General features: G+C 45.2%; 3 protein-coding genes across 3 annotated transcripts; all 3 read left to right on the top strand.

The window, feature by feature from the left end:
• The first annotated feature begins 1,435 nt into the window (after positions 1 to 1,435).
• Positions 1,436 to 4,597, top strand: atpaf1 (ATP synthase mitochondrial F1 complex assembly factor 1). The gene is made up of 9 exons (XM_067229847.1): positions 1,436 to 1,650; positions 1,958 to 2,066; positions 2,229 to 2,279; positions 2,471 to 2,533; positions 2,647 to 2,697; positions 2,857 to 2,904; positions 3,220 to 3,315; positions 3,593 to 3,700; positions 3,940 to 4,597. The coding sequence occupies exons 1-9, from the start codon at positions 1,436 to 1,438 to the stop codon at positions 4,120 to 4,122; spliced, it is 924 nt and encodes a 307-aa protein (XP_067085948.1). The 3' UTR covers positions 4,123 to 4,597.
• Positions 4,598 to 4,944: 347 nt separating this feature from the next.
• Positions 4,945 to 9,516, top strand: rab3b (RAB3B, member RAS oncogene family). Its single transcript, XM_067229647.1, has 5 exons — positions 4,945 to 5,355; positions 6,127 to 6,351; positions 8,205 to 8,323; positions 8,753 to 8,877; positions 9,215 to 9,516. The coding sequence occupies exons 2-5, from the start codon at positions 6,127 to 6,129 to the stop codon at positions 9,397 to 9,399; spliced, it is 654 nt and encodes a 217-aa protein (XP_067085748.1). The 5' UTR covers positions 4,945 to 5,355; the 3' UTR covers positions 9,400 to 9,516.
• Positions 9,517 to 11,123: 1,607 nt separating this feature from the next.
• Positions 11,124 to 22,255, top strand: nrd1b (nardilysin b (N-arginine dibasic convertase)). Its single transcript, XM_067229683.1, has 31 exons — positions 11,124 to 11,207; positions 11,958 to 12,167; positions 12,462 to 12,729; positions 12,841 to 12,922; positions 13,092 to 13,245; positions 13,558 to 13,631; positions 14,040 to 14,135; positions 14,403 to 14,525; positions 14,711 to 14,768; positions 14,859 to 14,932; positions 15,077 to 15,146; positions 15,234 to 15,311; positions 15,582 to 15,702; positions 15,799 to 15,857; positions 15,972 to 16,026; positions 16,196 to 16,300; positions 16,431 to 16,554; positions 16,821 to 16,907; positions 17,103 to 17,222; positions 17,306 to 17,357; positions 17,498 to 17,648; positions 17,955 to 18,082; positions 18,348 to 18,510; positions 18,690 to 18,721; positions 18,838 to 18,976; positions 19,091 to 19,138; positions 19,456 to 19,508; positions 19,727 to 19,810; positions 20,331 to 20,538; positions 20,914 to 21,003; positions 21,254 to 22,255. The coding sequence occupies exons 2-31, from the start codon at positions 11,977 to 11,979 to the stop codon at positions 21,476 to 21,478; spliced, it is 3,312 nt and encodes a 1,103-aa protein (XP_067085784.1). The 5' UTR covers positions 11,124 to 11,207; positions 11,958 to 11,976; the 3' UTR covers positions 21,479 to 22,255.
• The last annotated feature ends 3,600 nt before the right edge of the window (positions 22,256 to 25,855 follow it).

Genomic DNA, 25,855 nt, shown 5'->3' with positions numbered 1-25,855 from the left:
TTGATGATGGGATATACAGAGCAGACAATAGAGGGGGTGCATTTCATGGCAGGCTTGTTGTATTCCTTCTTGCCACGAAATGCACCCCCTGCTAACCCTGACTAGGAAAGTGTTACATGCCTAAAACTTACTGTGGTTACTCATACTAGGGATTATTATGTAATTTTTTCATGTATTTCATTGACTTAAAAAATAACAGTAATATTTCCTATATTAAAAAAGGATTTGATGGTGAGAATATTTCTTTTGATGTTGATGCATAGAGGTTTTAGTACTTGTCTTTTGTTGGCTATAGGAATGTGAACCTTTGGTCCGTTTTCAGGACAGATGATATTCTGGATCAGAAGGCTGTTGTCTGAGTAGCCCACCCTACGCGCAGGCTAACTGCATTCAAATCTCATGCCTTTGAACCTATACATTAGTAAGAAGAGCAATGTGAAATACTTTGAACCTGCTCAACAAAATACATTTCCTTTGGTAGCCTAATCATAGCTGGTGTATATTTACTCAGAATACAAAGTCGTGGAGCAAGAATGTTGGTTCGCGTTCGTTACTATACGATTAGGATTTTGTGTTGAGAATAACATCTGTCATTTACACAGATAACCGACATTCTTTTTTTGAATTATATAACAAAGAAAGTATAATGTGAGACATCTGATCGCACAACACCGGCTAGCTAGCCTAGGTTCGAGCCATGGACAGCCTACTCTTAGTTTATGGTCTGTAACCCCAGTAGTTTAATCGAGCCTTTAGCGTCCTCTGTAGTCCTTGTATCGTTATTACACCGAAGTGGATGGCACAAAGACAAGATGTAGGCTACAGTAAACTAATATTAAATCGGATGGCCCCCCCCCAAAAAAAATAACCCATTGGAAGGGACATAAACACAATGTCGGCCTATGCATGTAGGCTATCTGTTGTAAATACACTGGATGTGGACAAAAAAAAGTATTTGCCTGATGAATGTTCATGGAAAATTGAATATATCACATTGAAAATAATGTCTTGATTTTCTGTTTGTTTACTATAGAGATCATTGTGAAACAAACACCTAAGTTGTTTATAATCTACATTTTTTATATTATCAATGCCATTAAGCAGTAGGCCTACACTCTAGTGGTGACAGTGGAGAACTCCCATTTGCCATACGATGAGAATATTGCAAAAAAAAAAAAACCTATAACTTACGTTACTGCAAGATTCCTTTGGTGGCAACGAATTAATTAAATAAATAATAACACACATCAAAATTATAGCCTACATAGCCGGTTCAATCTACTCGTTTGATTCAACGGCTGTCATGTCGGAAGATGATTCTATACACTTTTTCAGTTCTCACATCATCCCTTGTCTCGTAGCACCGCAATGCTTATGTAGACTACGGCTCGCCTCGGAACATATATGTCGTTTTCTTCTACCCGGAACATTATAGATGTGCGACAAAGGCAGTGGAAACATGGCGGCGGCCTTAGTCCAAATGTCATGTTTGTATCGTGGGATGTTAGCCGTCAGGGCGACGGGAATCAGACCGTTCATTCCAGGGCTGGTGCCCTCGCAGTTTAGAGCTTTTTCAGTGAAGAAAGAACCAGACCTGGAGGATAACCCGTATTACAATAAATATCAGGAAAAGATCAACAAACTGCGCCGGTGAGCAAAGTCAACTGCCTCGATTGAATGCGACAGGGTAGCTAAATCTAGCGAGGCTGTTCTTACATTCGATCTTTCCCCGTCCTGTTGTCACTCCCAGATACAGCGTTGGCAATGGCATGTTATCTCAGGTAGCAATTTAGCTAGATTTAATATTGGACTGTTTGAAACATGGGTGTAGCCTACTGTAACAATGTAGTTCCCGAGGGTAAACTGCAGCATATTGGATTCTGATGGGCGTCGGTTTCGTGTAGGTGTAATGAATGTGACTGGGTAACATCAGCTTAATTTAACCTTTCGTTTTCAGTGCCAAACCCCAGGAGTTCAAAACTCGGCTACAAAAAAGAGATGAAGTCAGGAAAGAGCCACTTGGACACTCCAAACAAGCAGAGTTCATAAAACTCATGGAGGACGAGGTATCGCTGCAGTAGAATACTAAAAATGTGTACAAATAGCATGTGAGCAGTGGGTAAATGAACTAGGCTTGTTGGATGAGATGCCTTACAGTTTGCCCACTTGAGAAGAGAATTTGTTCTTGTTTTACATTAAAATAAATCACCTAAATGTTTTATTTACAGCTGGAAAAACGTGACAAGCAACCAGCTGGCTCTGGATTCACCAAAGACAAGGTAACTTGTTTTTTTCTTAGGTCAGATTCCTTTTTTCCACCAAGATCATCGTCTCTCATCCACCAACCACATTTAAGATTGATTCATTCAGCACCAGACAATGCGTGACTCTGCTTTGCTTTACGACCAAGCCACATATTAAGATAAATTATCCCCTTTTTATGACATTTATGATATTTTTTTCTTTTTAGAGCCTTGGATCCATCATAAATCTAGAGCTGATCAAGGATAACTCAGGCGATGAGATTGGTGAGGTATGTACACTTGCATGTTTTGACAAAATATTTCACATAAATCATAAAAATCTTCTATTGTTTTCTATCACAGCTGTGCCATGAAAGTGCTCCATTTTGTATTGTCCTTCTAGATCTGGATGAGATATCATGCCACAAAGGACACTATTAGTGCTGTCATACCAGTAAGTTTTCTTAATGTAATATACTTCATATCATAATGTACTCTACTTCATAACAAACTATAATTATTTCCATATCATTATCAGTGTGTTCATTTCAAATAAATCTAATCTAATGCTCTTCCGAGGTCAAGTATGTCATTTGTTTTGTTTGTGTTTAAGGATCAGATTTTTGAGTTGATGTTCAACAGAGCCAAGACATGCCCCACGGTAAGGGTCATTCTTCAACATCAGTAATCTTCTTTATTGGCTGAGAGTATTTAAATGCAGAAGTATCTGATCTTTTGAAAGACACAACCATTAAGGGTTGTGTCAATTAATTCAATAAATCCATCTCTGGCAATTACACGGGTTCCTCTTCGGGGTTAGCTTGTGTAGTTGGCATTCAGTCACTCAACATTCTCACAGGAGTGTTATTTGACGACATGTTCATAAGCAAAACAACAACAAAAAAATTCAAGCAATGAATTGATGAATCATTCTGAAAAAGATGGTTGTTAAGCAGCTTATTATCCCTGTGTGCAGTTCCTGTATGCGTTGCCCCAGAAGGAGGGTTATGAGTTTTTCCTGGGACAGTGGTCTGGATATCAGTTCCATTTCACATCATTGATCAATGTCCAGGTAATCATACAGCCCTCTATCTTCCAAAAATATTGTAGATGCCCGACAACTTCAACAGAATGTACAGTTTACTCATATATTGTTTATGTACACCAGCACTATGACATAACAGGTTGGGTGCCAGGTACTCTTGTTGTAATCTTGTAGATCCTATTTCTTAACATCGATACTATGTTATTACAGCTAGACTTGCTTAACCATACCTTTTCAGAGAGGACCATAATGTTCAACTGCTCTTGTGAGTGTGAACTCACTCTAGTTTTGTTGACCTCCCCAGACCATGGGTGAGAACGCTCCCAGTCAACTGATTCTCTACCACTACCCAGATCTGCAGAAAGACAAGGGCATGGTGCTCATGACAGCCGAGATGGACCCCAAGTTCATCGTAAGTCTTTCCTAGAAAATCTGTCTGTAGAGCCTGCCTAGGCCTTTTCACTCATGTAAAATTAGAACATTTGAATTTAGGGGGATGGGGGGATTTGAACCTGTGACCTCTTCATCTGTCAGAACTCTACTACTAAGCTATACCCATTCTTAAGGCTTTTGTATTGCTTATATCTCTTTGTGATATTGATATTACTTTTTATATGGTTCTGACATATTTGAAACCTAATATTCTTTCAGACCGTACACCAGGCCCAGTGTCTGGCCAATCAACTCCAACTGTTCTACGCAACCAAGCGGCAGCAGACCTTCCAGTTGGTTGAGAGCTTCAACCACAAACCAGCCGATTTCAGGCACATGTCTGTGATAGCTGAGCTTGAGCTAAGTGGCATCGGTCCCACGGTCGTCGCGGCTAACTCCTAGATCAAGATGGGAATCAGGACTGTAAAATTGAGCACCAATATGCCGTGGCGTAAGAAATCACAAAGGAATGCTAGCACAATTTTTTTTTTGGAAACTTGTTGAGGACTGGTGGGACATCACAGGCTTAAATATACTTAATCATCCTTTTAAGTTATATGGTCAAAATGATGAATGGAAATTAATCCCCAAACATTATTTGTCTAATTAAATATGTGCTTTTTATTCCCTGTCCATCATATTGTAGTACTTTTGCCACTGGTCTCTATGAAAACCTGGTGCTATCAGAACAGATTCGGTTTCAGTATGGCTTTAACCCATTCATATTCTGTGTAATATACTGTACATACCTGATAATACCTGATAATACCTTTAAGTTGACTGTCCAAGCTCAATTTGTTTTTTCAAGGAGAGTATGAACATCTCTCTTAGTGGATAGAAATGGTCAAATGTGAAATACAGAGTTGGTGGAAGGACATGTTGTCTCTTGAATGTGTACTTTGTTTATTCGGGTGTGCTTGTTAAACCCAACATGTTAGGATGATCAATGTCACTAACTGGCCATTTAGGCATTTTAATGTGGCATATTTTAGACATATGTTGGCTGTGCAGCATATTGCAATCTAGTTATGTAATTTACCCCTAGAGACCGGAGACTATTAATATATTTGCATTTTTTCTTAAGAAATGATTACAAGCGCCACTGACCCGCTTGTGAGTCATTCAACTGATAAAAATGAGCGTTCTGCTATACTGCAATCTGATAGGCCGGCCACTGCTCATGCACACAGAGCCACCGTCTGGTTACAAAATTGGTTCATTCATAGCAGTAGATATTTTTAGGGCCTTTCTAGGAGGGAGGAGGTGAAACAGCTGACACCTTTGAGAATTATAGTCCCATACTGTATGCCCCTGGCAGGATATTGCCGTCAATGCCAAGGGTTGTATACAATGCAGATTAATTTAAAGGAGAGTTTACTCGGCTACAGGACATAGTAATCTATTAATTTACCTTTTAAAAGCAATATTTACATTCCGGCGTCCAAAAAAAATTTCAGATATTTTGCGGTGCATTATTAAGCGTTTTTGGTCGCGGAACAGCAACTACCTCATAACCAAGACAACCGATAGCGAGATCTCTTCATCAAGTAGAATATTACGCACAGCTCACTCCGCTTGATAAATCAGCGAGTTGAAAACGACAGGAGAGGAGAACCACCCATAACCCTATTTGAGGTAAGATTTCATTCACGTCCCCATAAAAATAAACTGAATGAATAAACAATCATGTCATACGCACGACAACCGGAACGCTTGAATACAACTGTACCTCAGGCATAACGACTGTAGCCAATTGGATAATGGTAGGCTTGATAACTGTTTTATTATTCAGACATTTCTACACAGATATTTCTTTCTATGGAAAAAAAAATCAGTCTACTGGATGTTTAAAAAAATACCCATTTTAAATAAGAAGCACACCTGAGTTGCAAACCTGTTTGCTAGAATTATTTGCATCGAATTCCCACACATTGAAAAAGAGGCTTGCACCAGGTCTTAAAACGATTTTATACATGCATTCTCATAGTGATTGTTGTCTGATAATATACTCTATCTAACCTATTCATAGAAAAAAGGAGAGCAAATCGTTTAACCGTGAACATAATTATGATTGACCTGAATAGCTTATGTCAAAAACACACATTATGTCAGTAAACTCGGAAAATGGCTGTACTGTGTCCATGTTTTTGTGGTGTCAGTCAGTCCTTTCAAACATGGATTTGGTACTGCTTCCATGTCCATTGGTTAACAGCTCATAGCAGAGATCATGGCAGAATGCAGTATTCAGTAGAAAGTTAAATAACTGATTATTTTATTTTCCACAGAATACTACATTCTTCCAGATAGTGAATCAATATTGCACAAATGCTTCAGTGACATGATCCCAAATTCTCCCAAGCCTGTCTCTGACTCATCAGTCTGCCACATATCATCACTGGTCCCCAGATGGCGAAAGCAGACCAGCGCTTCGGGCAGAGAGACGGCTCAGACCAGAACTTTGACTACATGTTCAAGCTTCTCATCATTGGCAACAGCAGCGTGGGCAAGACCAGCTTCCTGTTCCGCTACGCCGACGACTCCTTCAGCAACTCGTTTGTGAGCACGGTGGGGATCGATTTTAAAGTCAAAACAGTCTACAGGAATGAGAAGAGGGTGAAGCTGCAGATATGGGTGAGTCCAGGCTTGGTCCTCTCTCCTCTGTATTAGAGTGGCATGCCACACTGGAGGTTGGGGTGAGTTCTGTCGTACAGATGATGTTTGTTTTCCAGCTGTTTGCATCTGGGTATAAGTGCTGTATCATCATGTTAACACTGAGGATGGTTATGTAAATATATACAGTACCACAAACAATCATGTACAATACAAACGCAGACACACACACACACATCGAATCCAGAGCCAAAACACATGTTGACATCCTCCTGTCTTTTGGATCTGAAGAAAGTGAAATGTAGAGAGCAATCTGCTCGGAGGGGAGAAAAGGAGACAGAAGCTTCTGGTGAGCTTGCATCATCGGCGAGGATGGTTGTCATGGCAGCGGCTCTTCACACCGCACTCCCCAACAGCGATGTCCTCGGAGGCAATTAAAGTGGCGCCCTCGGGTGAAGGGGTAGAACACAGGAGCCTGGTGGGTAGGGAGGGGGGGGCAAAGTGGGGTAGGCAGACAGAGCGACCAGAGCTAATTGCAGTTTGTGATAAGAGAGAGGGATAATCGGGGCCTATTGATCCTGCCTGAACACACGGTAGCGATATAAATATAGATCACGAAGAAACACGCACACACTCTTTCATACACACGTAAAAACAAACACGGAAGCACATTTCAAAACAGATGGAGAGCTATGAATGTTAGCAACTGAGTGAAGCTACAAGACTGCATCCATGCCTTGGTTATAGACTATGAAAACACAGACAGGTGCATGTTGTTTTCACCTGTACACTGACTGACAAACATGCAGAGGGGGATTTTAACCTGCTACCTCTTGATCTGTTACTCCTCTAACCACTGAGCTACACCCATCCCTCCCCTTTTCCCTCCCTCCCTAACTCATAATATATTGTGAAGGTTCGGAACTCATCTCTCTGTGTGGACATAGAACCAGTCCTCTGGTAGGAGTGGATTGCTGTGAGTCGAATGCTCGCACCGCTATCTATATTTCACGTTGCATGTATAGTCATAATTAATTGGATTTTAACAAAGTGCTACACTGTGTCCTGCATTCTGCCAGTGAACATTTACTTAATGAAAACACAGACGCAGATAAACAGTGACATCATGCCATCCGAGTACAATGAATATGATGCCTCTAAATATGGAGATACAGCCCTCTTCACAGCCAGCAATATAACATTTGCATGTCAAAATGCTGTACAAAGCATTTCAATCGGTGTGTGTATTTCTGTTTGGTGGACCATATCCTGTGATAGGTCTGCACAAAGACTCCATTCAGAAATGCTGTGCAGTAGGTGGGACGCTGGAAGTAAGATGTCACAAACGATCTGAATCTCCGGCGACGCTTTCCCAGCTTGGCTGCTGATCTTCCTCAGCGGAGACACCACAGCTTAATCTATAATTAAATGATAAGTGTGGAATGGGAGCAGCGAGGTGTGCGTGCGTTTCCTGTTTTGATTGTCAGTGTGAAGCTGCGTCACGTGCCCGCACGTCTCACCCCGCCGTCGGGCGGGGTGAGAAGGTGTCGATCTTTCTGATTTCTCCTGGTAGTTCACAGATGGGCGCTCCGGTGTCGCTTTGCCAAGGCAACTGTTCCTCAGTGAATGAAGCTAATGTGGAACGACAGAAGATAAGCCTGCTGGTGTAGCTTTCCATCCCTGCTTCTTCTTGCTTGTCAGTTACCATCTAGATCTTCTAATCGCAGGCCAAATGCTGCACTTGGCTAGATTTCTCTGTCCCACAGCATTTGGTTCATCACAATTCCTGTAGCTTACATTACGAAGTCAGGAAAAACGTAAATGTCCATGGAAATAGTGTCAGAAAAGTGTGTGTGTGTGTTTCTTGTCTCTAGGATACTGCAGGGCAGGAGAGGTACAGGACTATCACCACTGCTTACTACCGTGGAGCCATGGGCTTCATCCTCATGTACGACATCACCAACGAGGAGTCCTTCAACGCTGTGCAGGACTGGTAAGAGCTGCACCAAAGGAAGAGGAGGTGGTTTCAAATGGCCGCCTTTCCTATTGTCCCCAGATAGAAGGCCCAGATAGATGTCGTCCATTCGTCTTTCCCCTGTCATGTCTTGTCAGAGCAGTGGCGGGGAAGGCGAGGAGATGAAGAAAGGAGTATATTTAGAAAGCAGTGAGATGCCACCCTTCTGTGCTCCAGATGGTTACGTTTGAGGGAACATTTATTCATGCAGCGTGCTCCACATGAACTGTTGTGGGTTCAGTTCCTGCACAGATTTGACTGACTATGACTGTTATATAAGTAATTGATCTCCAAGATGTGGTAGATTATGTTATTTGCATTGTTTGTGTATGTAATGTATGTGTTTGTGCTTGCTTAAATCTGTGTGTCTGCGTGCCTGTGTGTGTGTGAATGTGTGTGTGTTTTCAGGGCCACTCAGATCAAGACCTACTCCTGGGATAATGCTCAGGTGATCATGGTGGGCAACAAGTGTGACATGGATGAGGAGAGGGTGGTGCCCCCTGAGAAGGGCAAACATCTGTCTGAGCAATTAGGTGCGCCCATAAGTGTCTAAATACAAGACTATATAACTGCAGTAGATGATGGTGATTACTGTACTTTTGTTGCTAGTGAGCAAACCTGAACAGCAGCCATTAGTCCATCTCACCCAACTGTCACTTTACTTTACATGTACATATCGTTAGGGTATTCTTAGTTGTTATTCTTACCCTAAATTAATCTGTAGTTCATGAAATGACAAATTATATTTATGTTTACAACATGGATCAGGTTTAAATAATTTACAAATTTAAATAATTTAATTTTAGCTTTAGGCAGTGTCTGGATTGGTAGTCATTTCAAGCTCTGCGTGTTCCTGTTTTCCAACGGCAGGGTTTGAGTACTACGAAGCCAGCGCCAAGGAGAACATCAACGTGCGGCAGGTCTTCGAGCGCCTGGTCGACATCATCTGTGTGAAGATGTCAGAGCGTGTAGACGTGGAACCACCCATGGCGCCTGGCACCAAGACGACCAGACTGACCGACAAGCCTCCCCAGCTGCCTCAGAAGTGCTGCTGATTCACCAGGAACTTCTCTCATTCCACAACTGTCCCTTCATTCTCTACCGTCACCCTGTCACTCTCACAATTCTGCAGTTCCCCAAAACTGTCCACAAGGCCTGTTTGTCACTTTGTATCAGCCTGAAGGAAAGTGAGCACTACACATCTGTTATTACTAGGACAACTGCTTACTACTATTATCTAGTATTGATTGCACCCTTAATGTCACCTTTGACCTTCAGATTCCGAGGACAGGGAACTCCAAGCAGGTTAAACAGGAGCACTGCACTGCCTTTCTCCTTGAAAAAGTGTGGATTCATAGCACAATAGACACATAACCACAGCTCTTAACATCACATGTTTACAGGTTAGATATAGCTGTCAGCTGCATAACGTGAAGTTCAGTCGTTTACACCTTTTGTCTAATGTGTATTGACAGGGACCAGCTGCCTCTAGTGGAGTGAAATAGGTTATAACTTATCTTATTATGTCTAGAACCACAAGTTTGCACACAAAGACATAACTTGCAACTGCCACTCTTAAAATGTATATTATATAGTAAATCAGGGTGTTTTGACTCTTTTGACGGACTCAAAAGTTCAGTGAAGAGGATGCTTATTCCTTACCCCCCGCTAATGTAGCTATGTGGCTTTCATGTTTACAGTGTTTATTTTCACAAACGTGTTTAAAGAGCAAACGCTGTTGTGTATGACATAATATTGACTGTTTGGTTGTGAGTTTTGTGCAGTATCTTTAACAGGTGTGTTACATGTTGATAATGTCAGCCAACATACATGTACATTTAATTAGTGAATGGGAAGAAGTAGAAACGTAAAAAAAAAAAAAGTGCTAAAAACTTGTTGACTGTAATTGTGACAGCAAATGTGAATATATTCTGTATTAAATAGCAGATATTTAACTGTAATTTCCCATCATGTGTATTTTATGTTTATATTGAGAATAATACAAAAATATTTACATGTGATGATATGATTATTTTATAAGTTAATTTGTAAATTATAGTTAAAACTTATAATAGTTAGAACTTATAATAGTGTTAGCCAAGTATGGATTTATTTTTATGCTGTATGGGAAAAATATATACCTAGAGAATTTATGTAAACTTGCCATTTATAACTTAAACGACTTCAAGAGAAGCACAACGTGATTGTACAAAATATTGTGAATGTTTGTATATTATAGATTCGATTTAGTATAATAAAAGCACAATCTTTACTTCAACGGGAATGTTTGCTGTGATTTGAGCAAATCAACAAGAACTGAAAACGTGTTTGTCCATCCTGTTTGATAGAACGGTCATCACAATAGTGAATACGTCAGTCTTTTTGATAACAGTCGGAGATGATTGGAACAAATGTGTTAGCTTGAATGTACAGTCAAACGCGCAAGCGCTTGAAGTGACATTTTCTTCATTTAATTCATAATCTTTCTCACCACTAAAAATAACCATGTTTTTGTGTTGCTGTGACAATATATGGTAAGTAGACAATCAATGGGATAAGGGATCAATTAGTCAATTTTTCAAAACCCTTCATTGATAGTCCAAAAGCATGCATATTTGTATATAACGGCGCACACAATTGCCATTTGGCGGATTTAGTTCTAAAATGTTTTGCACCGACCAATCAATCATTACTGATCAGTTTGGAACAATCAGATGCTCCCTTCTAGTACTGGTACAGTCATTTCCCCCAATCACGTTGCGTCTTGCAGTGTCAGTGCTGTTAAACAAATCCAAGGCGCAGATTAGGTTGAATAGGTTGTTAGAACCTCAAACAAGTCATTTTCACCGTTTTATCTCAAAAGGTGAGTTTTATGTTACAATTTGTGCTAATTGTATGTTCTGTAGTTATAGTTTGAAGTGTAAGAAAACTTTAACTGTACAGTACACTTTCATAGCGGATACTATTAGGCTAGCTCTAGCTATATAGCACGTAGCACATCTCGTGCCTATTGACAGTTCGCTGTTCCATTAACTCGGATTAACCAGACAAGACCCATGCAATGTTAGCTATTGTAGTGCTGCGGTAAAGGAAGCAATAATGCTTGCCACTGTCTAGCTAGCAAAATTGTTTGGCACGCTGTGGTTGTTCTACTGGATTGGAGCTAGCTAGCTAGCTGACATTGCTAGGCTAATGGTTGCTTACAAACTAGAATACAGCATATAGTTAGCTTGGTAGATAGTATTAGTAGTGCTAGCCACTAATGGCACGTAACACTACAGTAGTTAAATTAGCAAGCGAGTTGACATGTTGACGTCCTATAGCTACTGTAATCTTGTGATACAGGTGGTACTAGTACAACTAGCTAGTTAAGTCTAGTTAGTTAGCTACCTAGCTACTGTAGATACTACCTTGCCATTTCTGGTGCTAGATAACTGTTGAAAGAAAACACTTACAATTATAAGAAATGCATGCTGTATGCTGCAAACCTGTAACTAGGTTGCTAAACTAAATTGATTTCTCCATGTCAACAAAATTTAGCGCTTGAGACGTTTGTGATTTGCAACTGCTTTGGGCTAACACAGGGTATGCAATAAATACTTTTCAATTCTAGTTTCAAAACGGCTGCAAGAATGCCTCAGACAAATAAGGCGATAAGTTGTCCTGGCGGTCCAGGACAGGCCTCTGCGCCAGACCGAGGTGAGCCCCCACCAATCCCAGACGCTAGAGATCCGTTGGCAACAGGGGATGGTGCGGAAGCCACAGCACAGGATCAAGGAGACCTCAACATCATCAAATCTCCCAGTGATCCAAAGAAGTACAGGTAAAGGTGTTTGAAGTGCAGTAACGTCACTTTTGTACAACACAATGTTGTGTTGTTAGTATGGTGCTGTATAGGCCCCTGATTCAGGTATGGACACCCAGCCATCACCAATAATAAGCACACATGCATGAATGTCCTATGAAGATCATCTTCATAATTTGTTTTGTGTGTATGTGTCTCTTTTAGCATTGAGTCTGCCTTATTAAGGGATATTATCCTAAAATGAGTTGATTAACACAGTCTAATATATTTCAATCAAACAGACCAAAAGTCTTTTACCACTCTACTCCACAGATACATCGAGTTAAGCAATGGCCTACGAGCACTTCTTGTGTCAGACTTCAGTGGTGCTGAAGGGAAGGGAGGCGCTGAGGAGGAGGATGATGATGAGGAGGATGATGAGGAGGAAGCAGGGGGTGGCGACGAGGAGGAAGAGGAGGGGGACTCGGGCGAAGGAACGGAGGAGGAGGACGAGGAGGAGGAAGAGGAGCACGACAGTGACTTTGAAGAGCTGGATGAGGAGCATGAGGGGAAACAGAAGAAAAGCTGCTCTGAGAAGCAGGTGAGTGTGTGTGTATATATATGCATATCTCAGATTTGCAGTGTGCACACTGCTGTGCAGGCCTGATATCAGGTTCTCACCCCCTCCACCCCGCCCCTCTGTGTGTCCCAGTCGGCAGCTGCTCTGTGCATCAGTGTAGGCAGCTTCAGCGATCCTGAGGACCTGCCTGGCCTGGCCCATTTCCTCGAGCACAGTGAGGGTTTTTTTTATCAGTCGACCTCCTTTTGTGGCATAGCCGCAGATCTACGTTTTTAGTCTGTTTCCCGGACCTTACCGTTGCTTTTCAATGTCTCTCTCTCATTCCTTGTTTCTCTCTTGTTCATCCTCTCTTTCTCATTCCCACTCTCTTTCATTCTCTTAAGTGGTGTTCATGGGCAGTGAGAAGTACCCAGCAGAAAACGGGTTTGATGCCTTTCTGAAGAAGCACGGTGGCAGTGACAATGCCTCCACAGACTGTGAGAGGACCATCTTCCAGTTTGACGTGCAGAGGAAGTACTTCCGCGATGCCCTGGACCGGTGGGGCCGATACAATAATACTTGTAATGTTTGTCATAGTTAGCACATCTTGTGTAGATACAGTAGGTTTAAGTTATTTTTGTGAAACGTTTATTTTTTTTGGTAAAGAGGAAAAGCTGCCCAATGTAGCCTCCTTGACTTAACATATGTATAAACAGATATTTCATCTCCACTGTGACTAAATGCTGGAAAGGGCAACAGTCTGTTCTTTTGAGTGAGAGGGAATCATCTCATTCCTGTCTTCAGAAGCTGTTGTCTTAAGACTTGCAAGTGGCCTTCAATCTGATCTGGGATGTTCTCCTTTTCTCCCAGGTGGGCCCAGTTCTTCATCTGTCCCCTGATGATTGAAGACGCCATCGACAGAGAAGTGGAAGCTGTGGACAGTGGTGAGTCTCAGTTTGTGGACCATTAGCTCAAACTGACGTGGTTTGGCGCTATCCCGGTTACAGATCCTCTAATCTACCTAATGTATCTGTTCTTCTAATCTGAAACGTCTGTCAGGTATTCTTAATTCTCAGGGGCACAGTGTATGTAACACAGATCTGTGACCTAAGTCTATCAGGTATAAACCAAGAGGAGATTATTTAATATGTCCTGCTGCGAGAGACCTGATGGAAAACTGCCTTTAAGTTATCAGGTCGTCTTCTCTCACAGATGACTTTCCTCTCTTTTTTTTTTTTTTTTTTTTTTGCTGCTTCTTCTTTTCCCTCTTTCTCTTCCTTCATCCCTCTCTGTCTCCCATACTGTCCTTCTCCGGCCCTGTAATTGATTTTCCGCCTGTTTCTTTGATGTAGAGTACCAGCTCGCCAGGCCTTCAGACTCCCATCGTAAGGAGATGCTGTTTGGAAGCCTGGCCAAGCCCAGTCACCCCATGGGCAAATTCTGCTGGGGTAAGGACTCCAGAGACTATTGGTTTTAAATGTTTAACAGCCAGTTTCCCCAGACATGGAATACGCCTAGTCCCCAAACAAGAAGGACAATGGCCTGACCTCCACGATCTCCATTGAAAAACTTTTTAGTCTAGTACTAGGCTTAATCCATGTCTAGGAAACTGAGCCTAAATGTTTGAGAGCCCAAGACGCAACGTTTCAACATACACATTGCCTCTGGAGAGCAGCAACGAGCCATATCCTTGTTTTCCTTGTTATCCTCCGCAGGCAACGCCCAGACTCTGAAACACGAACCCAGAGAGAAACAGATCAACACCTACCAGCGTCTCAGAGACTTCTGGAAGAGATACTACTCTGCCCACTACATGACCCTCACTGTACAGTCCAAAGGTCACAACCACAACCGCTATGCCAAGTTAACAAACGCAAATTAACTGAACAAATCTCTCGATTTGAAGGAAATGTGTGCATGACGTTATTGGTTGTATGCTCTGCTCTATCAGTTGTGTTATGTGCTTTATTAAGGGTTTTTAATCACATTAGCTGACTTGTAACATGTCCTGTTTGACCATTAGAAACCCTGGACACGCTGGAGGAGTGGGTGAGGGAGATCTTCAGCAATGTTCCCAACAAGTAAGTTCTGACTGACCGGCTGGCTGGTCATGGACTCGGTCTACAACCGTGGTCTGGTTTGTAACGGTCTTTGTTCCTCATCCTGTGTAGCGGTCAGCCGATACCAGACTTCTCTGATCTCCAGGATCCCTTCGACACGCCGGCCTTCAACAAGCTCTACAGAGGTAACGTTGCCCACCAAGACCTCCTTAAACATCAAATCAAATCTCACTTTCTGAATTCTTCTGGTGAGATTCAATTCCCAGTTCTTCATTTCCACCTGCACGTCACAATCTCAACGTTTATATATGGGTGTGTGTGTGTTACAGTGGTTCCTGTGAGGAAGGTGCATGCGCTCACCATCACCTGGGCCTTGCCACCTCAGGGGCAGCACTACAGGTGAATGTTCCAGAATATCCAGGAGTTGTGGGTCTGTCTCCCTGCAGCACTAGCTGGATGACTGACCTGCTGTTTCTTCTCCCTCAGGGTGAAGCCCTTGCACTACCTCTCCTGGCTGATCGGCCATGAAGGAACCGGAAGCATCCTATCTCTGCTCCGCAAAAAGTGGGTTAACTGTCCCTTTCGTATGTCTGTCAACGTTGTGCGAGTGTATACGTGTCAACAGTGTGTTGTGTAAATCTGTGGGCATTGTGTGTATGTGTGAACATTGGTGGGCACGTCTTTCAAAATAGTTTGTGTGTGTTACATTACATTTAGTCATTTAGCAGACACTCTTATCCAGAGCGACTTAGAGTAAGTACAGGGACATTCTCCCCAAGGCAAGTAGGGTGAAGTGCCTTGCCCAAGCCGTTTGTTTTGTGTGTCGGGTCACAGATGCTGGGCGCTGGCTCTGTTTGGGGGGAACAGCGAGACGGGCTTCGACCAGAACGCCACCTACTCCATCTTCTCCATCTCCATCACGCTCACCAACGAGGGCTTCCAGAACTTCCACCAGGTCAGCCCCACCCCACACCCTCCTCCCCCCTCTGTTCACACACACAACACCCCCGTCTCACAAGTGTCACAAACTAACACTAACTTTTGTGTGCAGGTGGTGCATCTGGTGTTCCAGTACCTGAAGATGCTCCAGACCCTCGGTCCTCAACAGAGGTTGGAGTCCTCTAAACCTCTAACCCTTCACCCTGTCGCACCCGAGAGATATCCCTGCCCCCTTAAAGACCGACATGTTCATTCTGTCTCACTGTCCCGTTTCTTGTGTCTCAGGATTTATGAAGAAATTCAGAAGATAGAAGCAAATGAGTTTCACTATCAGGAGCAGGTGCGCTCACTCTACTAATCTTTACATGGTTGATGTCGAACTTAACTTGTATTCCTGTAACTTTTATCACTGTTGGTAGTGACTACGGTTCTGATCGTGAGTCTCTCTCTGTGTGTGTGTGTGTGTGTGTGTTTTATCGGCGTGTGACCCTCCTGTGTTCCTCTGACAGACCGACCCCATTGAGTACGTGGAGAACATCTGTGAGAACATGCAGCTGTTCCCCAAAGAGGACTTCCTGACCGGAGACCAGCTCATGTTTGAGTTCAACCCCCAGGTAAGGAGGAGAACCTGGGCTCTGCAGTCAAATGCTTTACAATTGAGCCCCTGCAAGCTACACCAACTCCCAGCTTTACCCTCAAGGGCAAAGTATTGAGCAAATGTAATAATGCCCCCCCCCCCCGTAGGTGATCTCTGCAGCCGTGACCCTGCTGACCCCAGAGAGAGCCAACCTCCTGCTGACGTCCCCTGAGCACGAGGGACACTGCTGTCTCAAAGAGAAGTGGTTTGGCACCAGCTACAGCATGGAGGGTACGGCCACCGGCCCCACACACCTCCTCCACCGGCCCCACACACCTCCTCCACCGGCCCCACACACCTCCTCCACCGGCCCCACACACCTCCTCCACCGGCCCCACACACCTCCTCCACCGGCCCCACACACACCTCCACCAGCACTCTGCTACACTTCACTCCTGATTCAACACAGGGACCGTCCCTTTTCTGGGTTCAAAGCTGTTTGAGGTCCTTTGAAGTGCTGTGTGGTGATGGAGTGAGTGGTGTGGTTGTCTCGGCAGATATCCCTGAGGAGTGGGCCCAGCGCTGGGCAGGAGACTTTGACCTCCACCCTGACCTCCATCTGCCCGCAGAGAACAAGTTCATTGGTTAGTATCATCGGTTGTTTTATCCTTGAGTATTTTAATTAATGAAGCAATTTATAAGGTAAGATATTTATAAGAATGTAAATCACAAGATTTTCATTCATAGATGTAAATGTTAAATACATTTTCAGTTTAAACTGATTCATTTCAGCAAGGCGCCCATGATTTTACAACTCGCTGTCCGTCCTGTTTCCATAGCTACGGATTTCACTCTGAAGGCATCGGACTGCCCCGACACAGACGTCCCTGTCAGGATAGTGAACAACGAGAGAGGCTGTCTCTGGTTCAAGAAGGACAACAAGTTCAAAATACCCAAAGGTGTGAACGTGAATGTGTGTGTGAATGTGTGTTTGTGATCATGTGACTAACATTTAACACGTCCACGTTCCCCTCCCTCCCAGCCTACGTTCGTTTCAACCTCCTCTCCCCGATGATTCAGAAGTGTCCAGAGAAGTAAGCAGCACCCACACACAAATACACACCCGTCGTCATTCGGCATCAGCAAGTCACACTAGAAAACCTGGGGAGAGACGTTCAAACGCTCCCCTGAGCTTCCTCGGCTGATCTGTGGTCCTGCCGTCTCCCCCTGTTAGCCTGGTGCTGTTCGACATCTTCATCAACATCCTGGCTCACAACCTGGCGGAGCCGGCCTACGAGGCGGACGTGGCCCAGCTGGAGTACAAACTCATAGCAGGAGAGCACGGCCTGGTCATCAGGGTCAAGGGCTTCAACCACAAGCTGCCCGTGAGTGCCTCTCTCACACACACACCCAGGGACACATACCCACACACACGCTATGGTCATCAGGGTCAAGGGCTTCAACCACAAGCTGCCCGTGAGTGCCTCTCTCACACACACACACACACACCAAGGGACACATAACCATGGCTTGTGTGTGTGTGGGTATCAGGGTCAAGGGCTCCCAACCACAAGCTGAAACGCACACAGTCCGGTCCTCAAAGTCGAGGGCCGCTCTGTATGCAAACATATTTGTCTCTGGACGCCCTCGTGTGTGTCTCACGCCCCCCTCTCCCCTCCTCGCCCTCCCAGCTGCTGCTGAGCCTGATCGTGGACCACCTGGCCGACTTCACGGCCGAGCCCGGCGTGTTCACCATGTTCGCCGAGCAGCTGAAGAAGACCTACTTCAACATCCTCATCAAGCCAGAGAGACTGGGAAAGTAGGTCTCTCTCTCTCCCTCTCTCTCTCTCTCCCTCTCCAGCTGTCCTGACCTGTCACTAAGGCAGAACCCCAGACTGCCTGTGACTCTTCAGCTCTCTCTCTCTCTTGCTGTGCCTCTCCTCCACTCGTTCGCTGTGGTGAGTCTGAGGCTGCCTCGTGGTGAAAGTCCTGAGTGCAACGTCTGACTTGTGTGTGTCTCTCTCGCTCGCCCGTTCCCGACCACCCATCCATCCCTCATCCGTGTCCTCTCCCTCGTCCCTCAGGGATGTGCGTCTCCTGATCCTGGAGCACTGCCGTTGGTCCGTCATCCAGAAGTACCAGGCTATCATGCAGGGCCTGACCGTGCATGACCTCATGACGTTCGTGGGCGGTCTCAAGGCCGAGCTGTACGTCGAGGGGCTGGTGCAGGGAAACTTCAACAGCGTGGTGAGTCACCGACGCACTCAATCTCAAACACACACACAACTATTCCAGTCTTAAAAATATTTGTATATATATATATATTTCATTTTCATTCATTTGTCTCTGTTTAATGAATGATAGGAATTTATTTCTTTGTTTATCTGCCACATATACTGATTGTTTTATCAATTTTCCCTCAACAGGAGTCCATGGAGTTTCTGCAGTATTTCATTGAGTAGGTGTCCCATCTCCTTGGCCCTTTCCTTGGGAAATCTTCACATCTGTAAACCCGTGTCAGAATCCAAGAGGGGCGGTAAACATCTCGTGTTTTTCTCCTCCCGTCTTCCCCAGCAAGCTGCAGTTCAAGCGTCTGTCAGTAGAGGTCCCCGTTCTGTTCCGAGTGGTGGAGCTGCCCCAGAAGCACCACCTGTGCAAGGTCAAGTCCCTCAACAAGGGAGACGCCAACTCTGAGGTCACCGTCTACTACCAGGTAGGGGCGCACCCTGCGCCTGTCACACGGTGGAGCAGCCCTGCTGCAGGGTTAGCACGTGGTGGTTGTTTAGTACAACAGTGAAGATGATGGTTTGTCTGTGTTCTGTTCTAGTCCGGCCTCAAGAACCTGAGGGATCACACTCTGATGGAGTTACTGGTGGTGAGTGTTGTTGTTGCTAAGAGACCCTGACTGACATCGCAATTTGTCATTCTATTTGACAAGTATCCTTGTAATCCTTGCGAGTGAAAGGACTATTTTAAGAGTAGAGGGTTTACAAACCAGAATGGCTGAATTTACGAATGCGAGAAGGCCATTTGTTCATCCACTCAGTGCAGTCAGCAGGAACGTGTTCCCTATGTGTCGACACCAGCCCTGCGTCCCACAGCTTCAACTGCTCCAATAACACAGTTGACTGAGTCTGAAGCACAGGGCACAACAGCACAGATAAGAGCCGCTCTTGTTCCTTCCTGTTTCAGATGCACATGGAGGAGCCCTGCTTCGATTTCCTCAGAACAAAGGAGACACTCGGGTCTGTAGATTATGGGAAATATAAAAGTCTATTATAATATACTATATGATCCTTATATTTGAGGTCATGCATCATTTAGAGGACAACCCTACAAGTCCTTTGAAGAGTACATTTTGTGGGGGGAAATAAATTAATGTTTCAATGTTTAGTAACTGACATTAAAGCAAGTTTTGCTTCCAGAGCTGGGTGGGGGTGACCTTTGACCTTGTTGTCTGCAGGTACCAGGTGTACCCCACCTGCAGAAACACCTCCGGGGTCCTTGGCTTCTCCATCACCGTGGAAACACAGGCCACCAAGTTCAAGTGAGTCCTCGTCACCTTGTTGCATTTGGGATTAGTTTTCTTGAACGCAGCCCAGGGGAAAACAAACTCTGGGATGATTTTTAGCAACAGTGAACTGATGAGGTGACGGGGTCAGTGATGGATAACGTGTGTTGTCAGGGGCAGCACAGAGGAGAAGGATCTCAGCAGCGTATGCAGGTTAGACGGAACAGAGGGTTAGAACCACAGGCATGTCCATCGGCTGCACAGCCATCATACGTGCTCATAGGTTGTCTCTGAAGTTGGTTTTAACAGAACCGAAAGGTGAAAGTTGCAGCGTAAGACTCACGAGTAAAGTTTCACACGTATTCCTTTAGCAGACGCTTTTATCCAAAGGGAGGTTCAAATGGTGCATACAGAAAGCACCGCAAGAGAATTAGGGAAGTCTGAGCCAATCTGATCTCACTGAAGTCCACCAGGCACACAGTTAGTCAGTTGAATCAGATATGCTAAACAGGGAATCTCAACCATGACACATCTCTCCCACCCCCCATCCTCCCAGCACTGACTTTGTGGAGTCCAAGATCGAGGAGTTCCTGGTGTCGTTCGGGGAGAAGATGAGCAGCCTGACGGAGGAGGGCTTCCGGACGCAGGTGACCGCCCTCATCAAGCTGAAGGAGTGCGAGGACACGCACCTGGGCGAGGAGGTCGACCGCAACTGGTTCGAGGTGGTCACCCAGCAGTACATCTTCGACAGGCTCAGCAAAGAGGTGCGTGTGTGTGTCCCCCCTCCGGCCCTGCAGGGGGCGCCAACCCCCAGCAGCACCAATCATGACTGACCACCGCAATGCCGTTAGAACAATGCACTTCTGATTCTTGACTGTCTGACCTACTGTCTATAGTAACTATTTGCATGTTGCTTTTGGATAGAAGCATATGATACCTTTCTTGATGTAAATGTATGATGTCTGTTATGTTCATTTATCACTGCTCTCATCCGATATCTGAATTGGGTCCACACTGATTCAGGCTACGTAGACAGTTCCACATCCACAGATATCCCCTTATCTTATCGTTGCGCCATGTGGGTTTTACAGGACTAGTTAGGTGTGTCTCACTCCTGTTTATCTGTGTGTGGTCTGCAGATTGAAGCCCTGAAGATCATCACCAAAGCAGAGCTGGTGTCCTGGTTCATGGAGCACAGGGATTCCTCAAGCAGGAGACTCAGTGTTCATGTAAGTGTGTGTGCGTGTGTGTGTGTGTGTGTGTGTGTGAGAGAGAGGGCAAGAATGAGAAAAGTGAGTCAGACGCGGTGGTTAGAATAATAGTGTCTCGATTAGAGCGTGTTGAAAAGGAAATCTTACCGAGAATATCAACATGTTAACATAGTGAGTCATTGGTCGTGACTCACTATGGGAGAGAGACTGTAGGGCAGTCCTCCGTGTCCTCTCGCTGACCCCTCGCTCCCTCCTCGCTCCCTCCCAGGTGGTGGGCTTTGGCGAGGAGGAGGACGGGCCGGCTGAGCAGCCCTCCTGCAGCCCTGCCGGCCCTGCAGGCCAGGGCCCCGGCAACGCCTCCTCCTACGGCGAGGTGTCCAGGCTCACCTTCCTGCCGGCCTCGCCTGCGCTCCCCGACGTCACCCTCATCACCGACATCCGCGCGTTCACCTCCTCCCTCACCCTCCACCCCTACCACAAAATCCTCAAGTAAACCCCCACACACACACCCCCGACCTTGGGAGGAGTGGGAGATGGTGTCAGACGTCTTGTATCTCAGGATGACAAGGCCCTGGTACCATGTGGCTTCTACAGAAGGGAATCTCCTGCCTGCCTCCCTCCCCTTTCTCCTTTCTCTTCTCTCCATCAAAATAATAAAGGGTCGACCACAGCGGTCAGTATCTATAATTGCAAAGACCACTTTACAAAGAGGAACCGGTTGTCGGGAGAGATGGTAAACCTTGATGGGTCTCCAGTATTTCGTCATTAGTTTGTCTGGCCAGTGCCCCCTGATAGAACGTTATTGATGTGTTAACAACTCAGGATGTTGGGTTAACAAGGGATAAGAAAAACAAGAAGTAGCAAAGAAACAGGGATTTGGTTTTCAATCATGTATTTGAACTACATATCACTGACCACTGTATCACTAACAGATGTAACATGTTGGAAGAAACTTGTATTTTGATAATGGCTCATCAGGGTTTATATATACATGTTTCAGGCTGAAAGATTTTGTTGATAGAATCCAAATAATCATTGTGTGTGACGAAGACCTAAAATGGTGGCCAGTGTTGTACTTTTAAGTTGATTTTGTTGTATTGTTTTAACGGACAGGTTGCGCAGAGGGGAGAAAGATAAGGCGTCATGATCTTTTTCGATTTAAAATGTCATCCCTACCTCCTTCCTTTTAACCACTGGACTGGCATGTTTTAATCAATAACCTGTCATCAACTCAAATGTATATATTTATTAAAAGTGAATGTAGAACCAAGGTCCTGACTACTACTTATTAAGGGAACTAGGTTAAATGTTTGGCAAAATGTATTTTCCTTATTTAAAAGTATTTAGTATTGTAGGATCATTTACTTCAGAAGGATTTGGATCAAAAACAGAGACTGAGACGGAATATCTTTCAAAGCCAAGATGGATGAGAGGTTTATTCAGCACTGCAGCAGTGGTACAGGAAGACACCAAATGCTAACCGGCACAAGATACATGTTATATAGTCATTATGAGAGTGTTGCCCACTTTATTAAAATCAGGTAATTATGTTAATGACAAAGGTGACGGCAGAGGTCCGTTGGTGTCCATCAGAACCAGATAGTGATAGTGGGGGGAATGGGGGGGAGGGAACGGTCCCTGCTGCACCTAAGGCAGCATGAACCGACGTTCGCAGACCGCCCCTGACAGGCCCTGGCTGGAACTCTGGACCTTCTTCACCTTCCTCCGCTTCACGCTTCCCTGGACGAGGGGCAGGCAGCAGGCAGGGGCGTGCCGGCGGAGGGGCAGGGACCAGCTGGTTCTTCTTCAGAACCAGAGGGCTCCTGGTCTTGATGCCGTCGGATCCAGATGGAGCAGGAAGACCAGTCTGGAGGGCGGCCAGAGGCTGCCGGACACTCTTGTCTCGACGGGCTTCCTTGGTGCGCTTCTTGGGGCGGGCATCAGAAGATGGGGGAGCCTGGTGAACAGCAGTCAGGGAGGGGATGGCAGAGGGCCTTGAGGAGGAGTCTAGGGCATCGATGACTCCTTTGCTCTCCCGGGGTAGTCTGCTAGGATGCAGTGGACCACCCTTGGACTTAGACCCAGCTCCAGCAGCAGGGTGGATCTCCAGATCTCTGGTCTGGTTGTCTGGGCCCAGAGAAGCGAACTGGTCCTGCTCACTGGCGCTGTGCCCCTGTACAATTCTGTTCCCTTGTTGTGTCAAGGTGTGTGTGTGTGTGTGTGTGTGTGGGGGGGGGTAGTGATTGTGATAGTGATAGTGGGGAGGATAGTGATAGTGGAGAGGATAGTGATAGTTATAGTGGGGAGGATAGTGATAGTGGAGAGGATAGTTATAGTGGGGAGGATAGTGATAGTGGAGAGGACAGTGATAGTTATAGTGGGGAGGATAGTGATAGTGGGGAGGATAGTGATAGTGTGGGGGAATGGGGGGGGGGTAGGAATGGGGGGGAGGGAACGGTCCCTGCTGCACCTAAGGCAGCATGAACCGACGTTCGCAGACCGCCCCTGACAGGCCCTGGCTGGAACTCTGGACCTTCTTCACCTTCCTCCGCTTCACGCTTCCCTGGCCTCCGAGGGCAGGCAGCAGGCAGGGGCGTGCCGGCGGAGGGGCAGGGACCAGCATGGGCGCGTTCTTCTCAGCCCTCTTGGTCAGCAGGGGCCCTGTGGGAACCACGGGCTTGGGGCTGGGGCTGGGGCTCACCTCTTTGGCAGGTGCCTCTGCCGCAGCCTGGCCAGACTCCGGCATGGAGAGCAGCATGACGTTGTTGAAGCTGGAGTTCGGCAGGTCCAGCTCCAGCTCGTCCAGAACCAGAAGAGGACTGCTGGACTGACGTCCAGGCGGAGAGGAGCACAAGGTGGTGCTGCTCGGAGGTCGCACGTCTGGCTTAGAGGTGCCAACCGGATGGCTAGGCTTTTGTCGAGAAGGACGGCGCGCTGTGTTTCGGGGTCGCTCTCCAGGAGGAGGGCACATCATCACAGGGCTGCTTGGCTTCACGACAGGCTTAGCAACTGGGTTGCTAGGCCGTGCGACAGGTGGAAATATATTCCCAGGGCTGTTGGGACGAGAATCAGGTTGAAGATTCTTCTTCTTCTTCTTAAGGTCGCGCACCTCCTTGCAGCTCGGTGCACCGAGCTGGGGGAGCAGGCCTGGAAGAAGCATAGGGCTCCTGGTCTTGATGCCGTCGGATCCAGATGGAGCAGGAAGACCCGTCTGGAGGGGGGCCAGAGGCTGCCGGTCACTCTTGTCTCGACGGGCTTCCTTGGTGCGCTTCTTGGGGCGGGCATCAGAAGATGGAGGAGGCCGGGGAACAGCAGTCAGGGAGGGGAGGGCAGAGGGCCTTGAGGAGGAGTCTAGGGCATCAATGACTCCTACGCTCTCCTGGGGAAGTCTGATAGGAGGCAGTGGACCACCTTTGGACTTCGGCCCAGCTCCATTCAGGCTGGGGAGTCTTCTATTCATGACAGGCACTGAAGCTCAGATCTGATAAATACATCATAATACATCATTTGGTTTGTGTTCTTTATATCTGTATATTCCAGTTTAATCCAGTTCATTGTTCATATAAAAAAAATTGTTTATCCTCACCTCCAACTATAGTTTCTTCTAGGTGAAATGACAGGTGCTAAAAATTACTGTTGAAGAAAGAGACAATTACTTTTGTTCTACTAAATCATACAAACCAAATATACAATCACAGGTATCTTCAATAAAAAGACTACTACTGCATGTAATACAACATGTACAAATACATACACACGAAGTCAAACATAATTGCAACAAAAAATACTAAAGTAAGTCGAGTACATTTTACATCTATTTAAAAAATAAAATAATGTCCAAACAGTTATTAATTGTTCAATTAAGCCAAGGGGCAGAGGGTGTAGTGGACGTTTTCCTTACCTTGTTTCAAGATGTCAAACCGCAAATGATCTGATTTCTCAGAGAATCTACATGTATAGAAGCATAGGCATTGTGACGCAACAATACAACATTTTGATCATGTCGATGGACAAGAGTTCACAACAAGAACCCCATAATAACCACTAGATGTATAAAGCAGTATGTCATTTGAATTAATTTGTTTTAATTGTGTTTTATTGTGACTTTACTTAGGCTACAATTAATGTCACCGACATGCTACCCACATCGCTCAATTAAAATAGTGACTTTCTCAATTCTTTTGTGGATAATTTGCTATTCCTTGATTACTTCTTATTCCTTGTTAGTTCTAAAAGTTCAGAAAAACATTCACAAAGCTCAGGTCACACACACACACACACACCCACACAGACGCTCACATACAATTGAACGTGAACATCTGTTTCGGTCTTATAATTATTTTTCTGGGCGGTGGGGGATAAGAAAGACAATAAACAAAACTATGAATCAAGTAAGCCGTCAGAGACTATAACTTTATGTAGGCTACACTTCAAAGGAGGCTCCAGTCAATGTAAAAAAAAAAAAAAAAAAAAAAAAACATTAAATAGAGCCAAGAACAAGCACTGCCATTTTTGCAGCGCAAGACCGTAGTCCAGCGTCCCTAGCAACAACTCATCGGGGGGTGACCAAGGAATTTGAGATGACAGGAGAAATCCACAAAGTTGAGAGGATATGTTTTGACATAGGCCTACTGTTCACATATTGAATAGGTTTGTCGTTCTTTTCCGAAGCCTCACATTTGCATCAACGCTATCCAGCACAAAGTTGCTTGGAAATGCATATAATGCGTTTTTGTCAGCCGAAAGGTAAACTTCAGCCTACTTAGTTAGGCTACTAGTAGCCTAGCTATTGCGCGGTAGCTCATTAGCACTAGTACTGTAGCTAGCTATCACAGTTTACTAGCCAGCTGGTGTTGTGTTAGTATTCAGT

This window comes from Osmerus mordax, chromosome 26 (genome assembly GCF_038355195.1).
Source record: "Osmerus mordax isolate fOsmMor3 chromosome 26, fOsmMor3.pri, whole genome shotgun sequence".
NCBI lineage: Eukaryota > Metazoa > Chordata > Actinopteri > Osmeriformes > Osmeridae > Osmerus > Osmerus mordax.
The sequence above is the reverse complement of the archived record's forward strand: the minus strand, read 5'-3'. Positions and strand labels throughout refer to the sequence as shown.

What these genes read in the sequence shown, in the direction of transcription:
- rab3b (XM_067229647.1), top strand. Translation starts at nt 6,127, where the DNA reads ATGGCGAAAGCAGACCAGCGCTTCGGGCAGAGAGACGGCTCAGACCAG. An exon ending in GGGTGAAGCTGCAGATATGG is followed by an intron (nt 6,352 to 8,204) that starts GTGAGTCCAGGC and finishes TCTTGTCTCTAG; the next exon opens with GATACTGCAGGGCAGGAGAG. An exon ending in TTCAACGCTGTGCAGGACTG is followed by an intron (nt 8,324 to 8,752) that starts GTAAGAGCTGCA and finishes GTGTGTTTTCAG; the next exon opens with GGCCACTCAGATCAAGACCT.
- nrd1b (XM_067229683.1), top strand. Translation starts at nt 11,977, where the DNA reads ATGCCTCAGACAAATAAGGCGATAAGTTGTCCTGGCGGTCCAGGACAG. An exon ending in AGTGATCCAAAGAAGTACAG is followed by an intron (nt 12,168 to 12,461) that starts GTAAAGGTGTTT and finishes TCTACTCCACAG; the next exon opens with ATACATCGAGTTAAGCAATG. An exon ending in AGGGAAACTTCAACAGCGTG is followed by an intron (nt 18,511 to 18,689) that starts GTGAGTCACCGA and finishes TTCCCTCAACAG; the next exon opens with GAGTCCATGGAGTTTCTGCA.
- atpaf1 (XM_067229847.1), top strand. Translation starts at nt 1,436, where the DNA reads ATGTGCGACAAAGGCAGTGGAAACATGGCGGCGGCCTTAGTCCAAATG. An exon ending in AAGATCAACAAACTGCGCCG is followed by an intron (nt 1,651 to 1,957) that starts GTGAGCAAAGTC and finishes TTTCGTTTTCAG; the next exon opens with TGCCAAACCCCAGGAGTTCA. An exon ending in CATCATTGATCAATGTCCAG is followed by an intron (nt 3,316 to 3,592) that starts GTAATCATACAG and finishes TGACCTCCCCAG; the next exon opens with ACCATGGGTGAGAACGCTCC.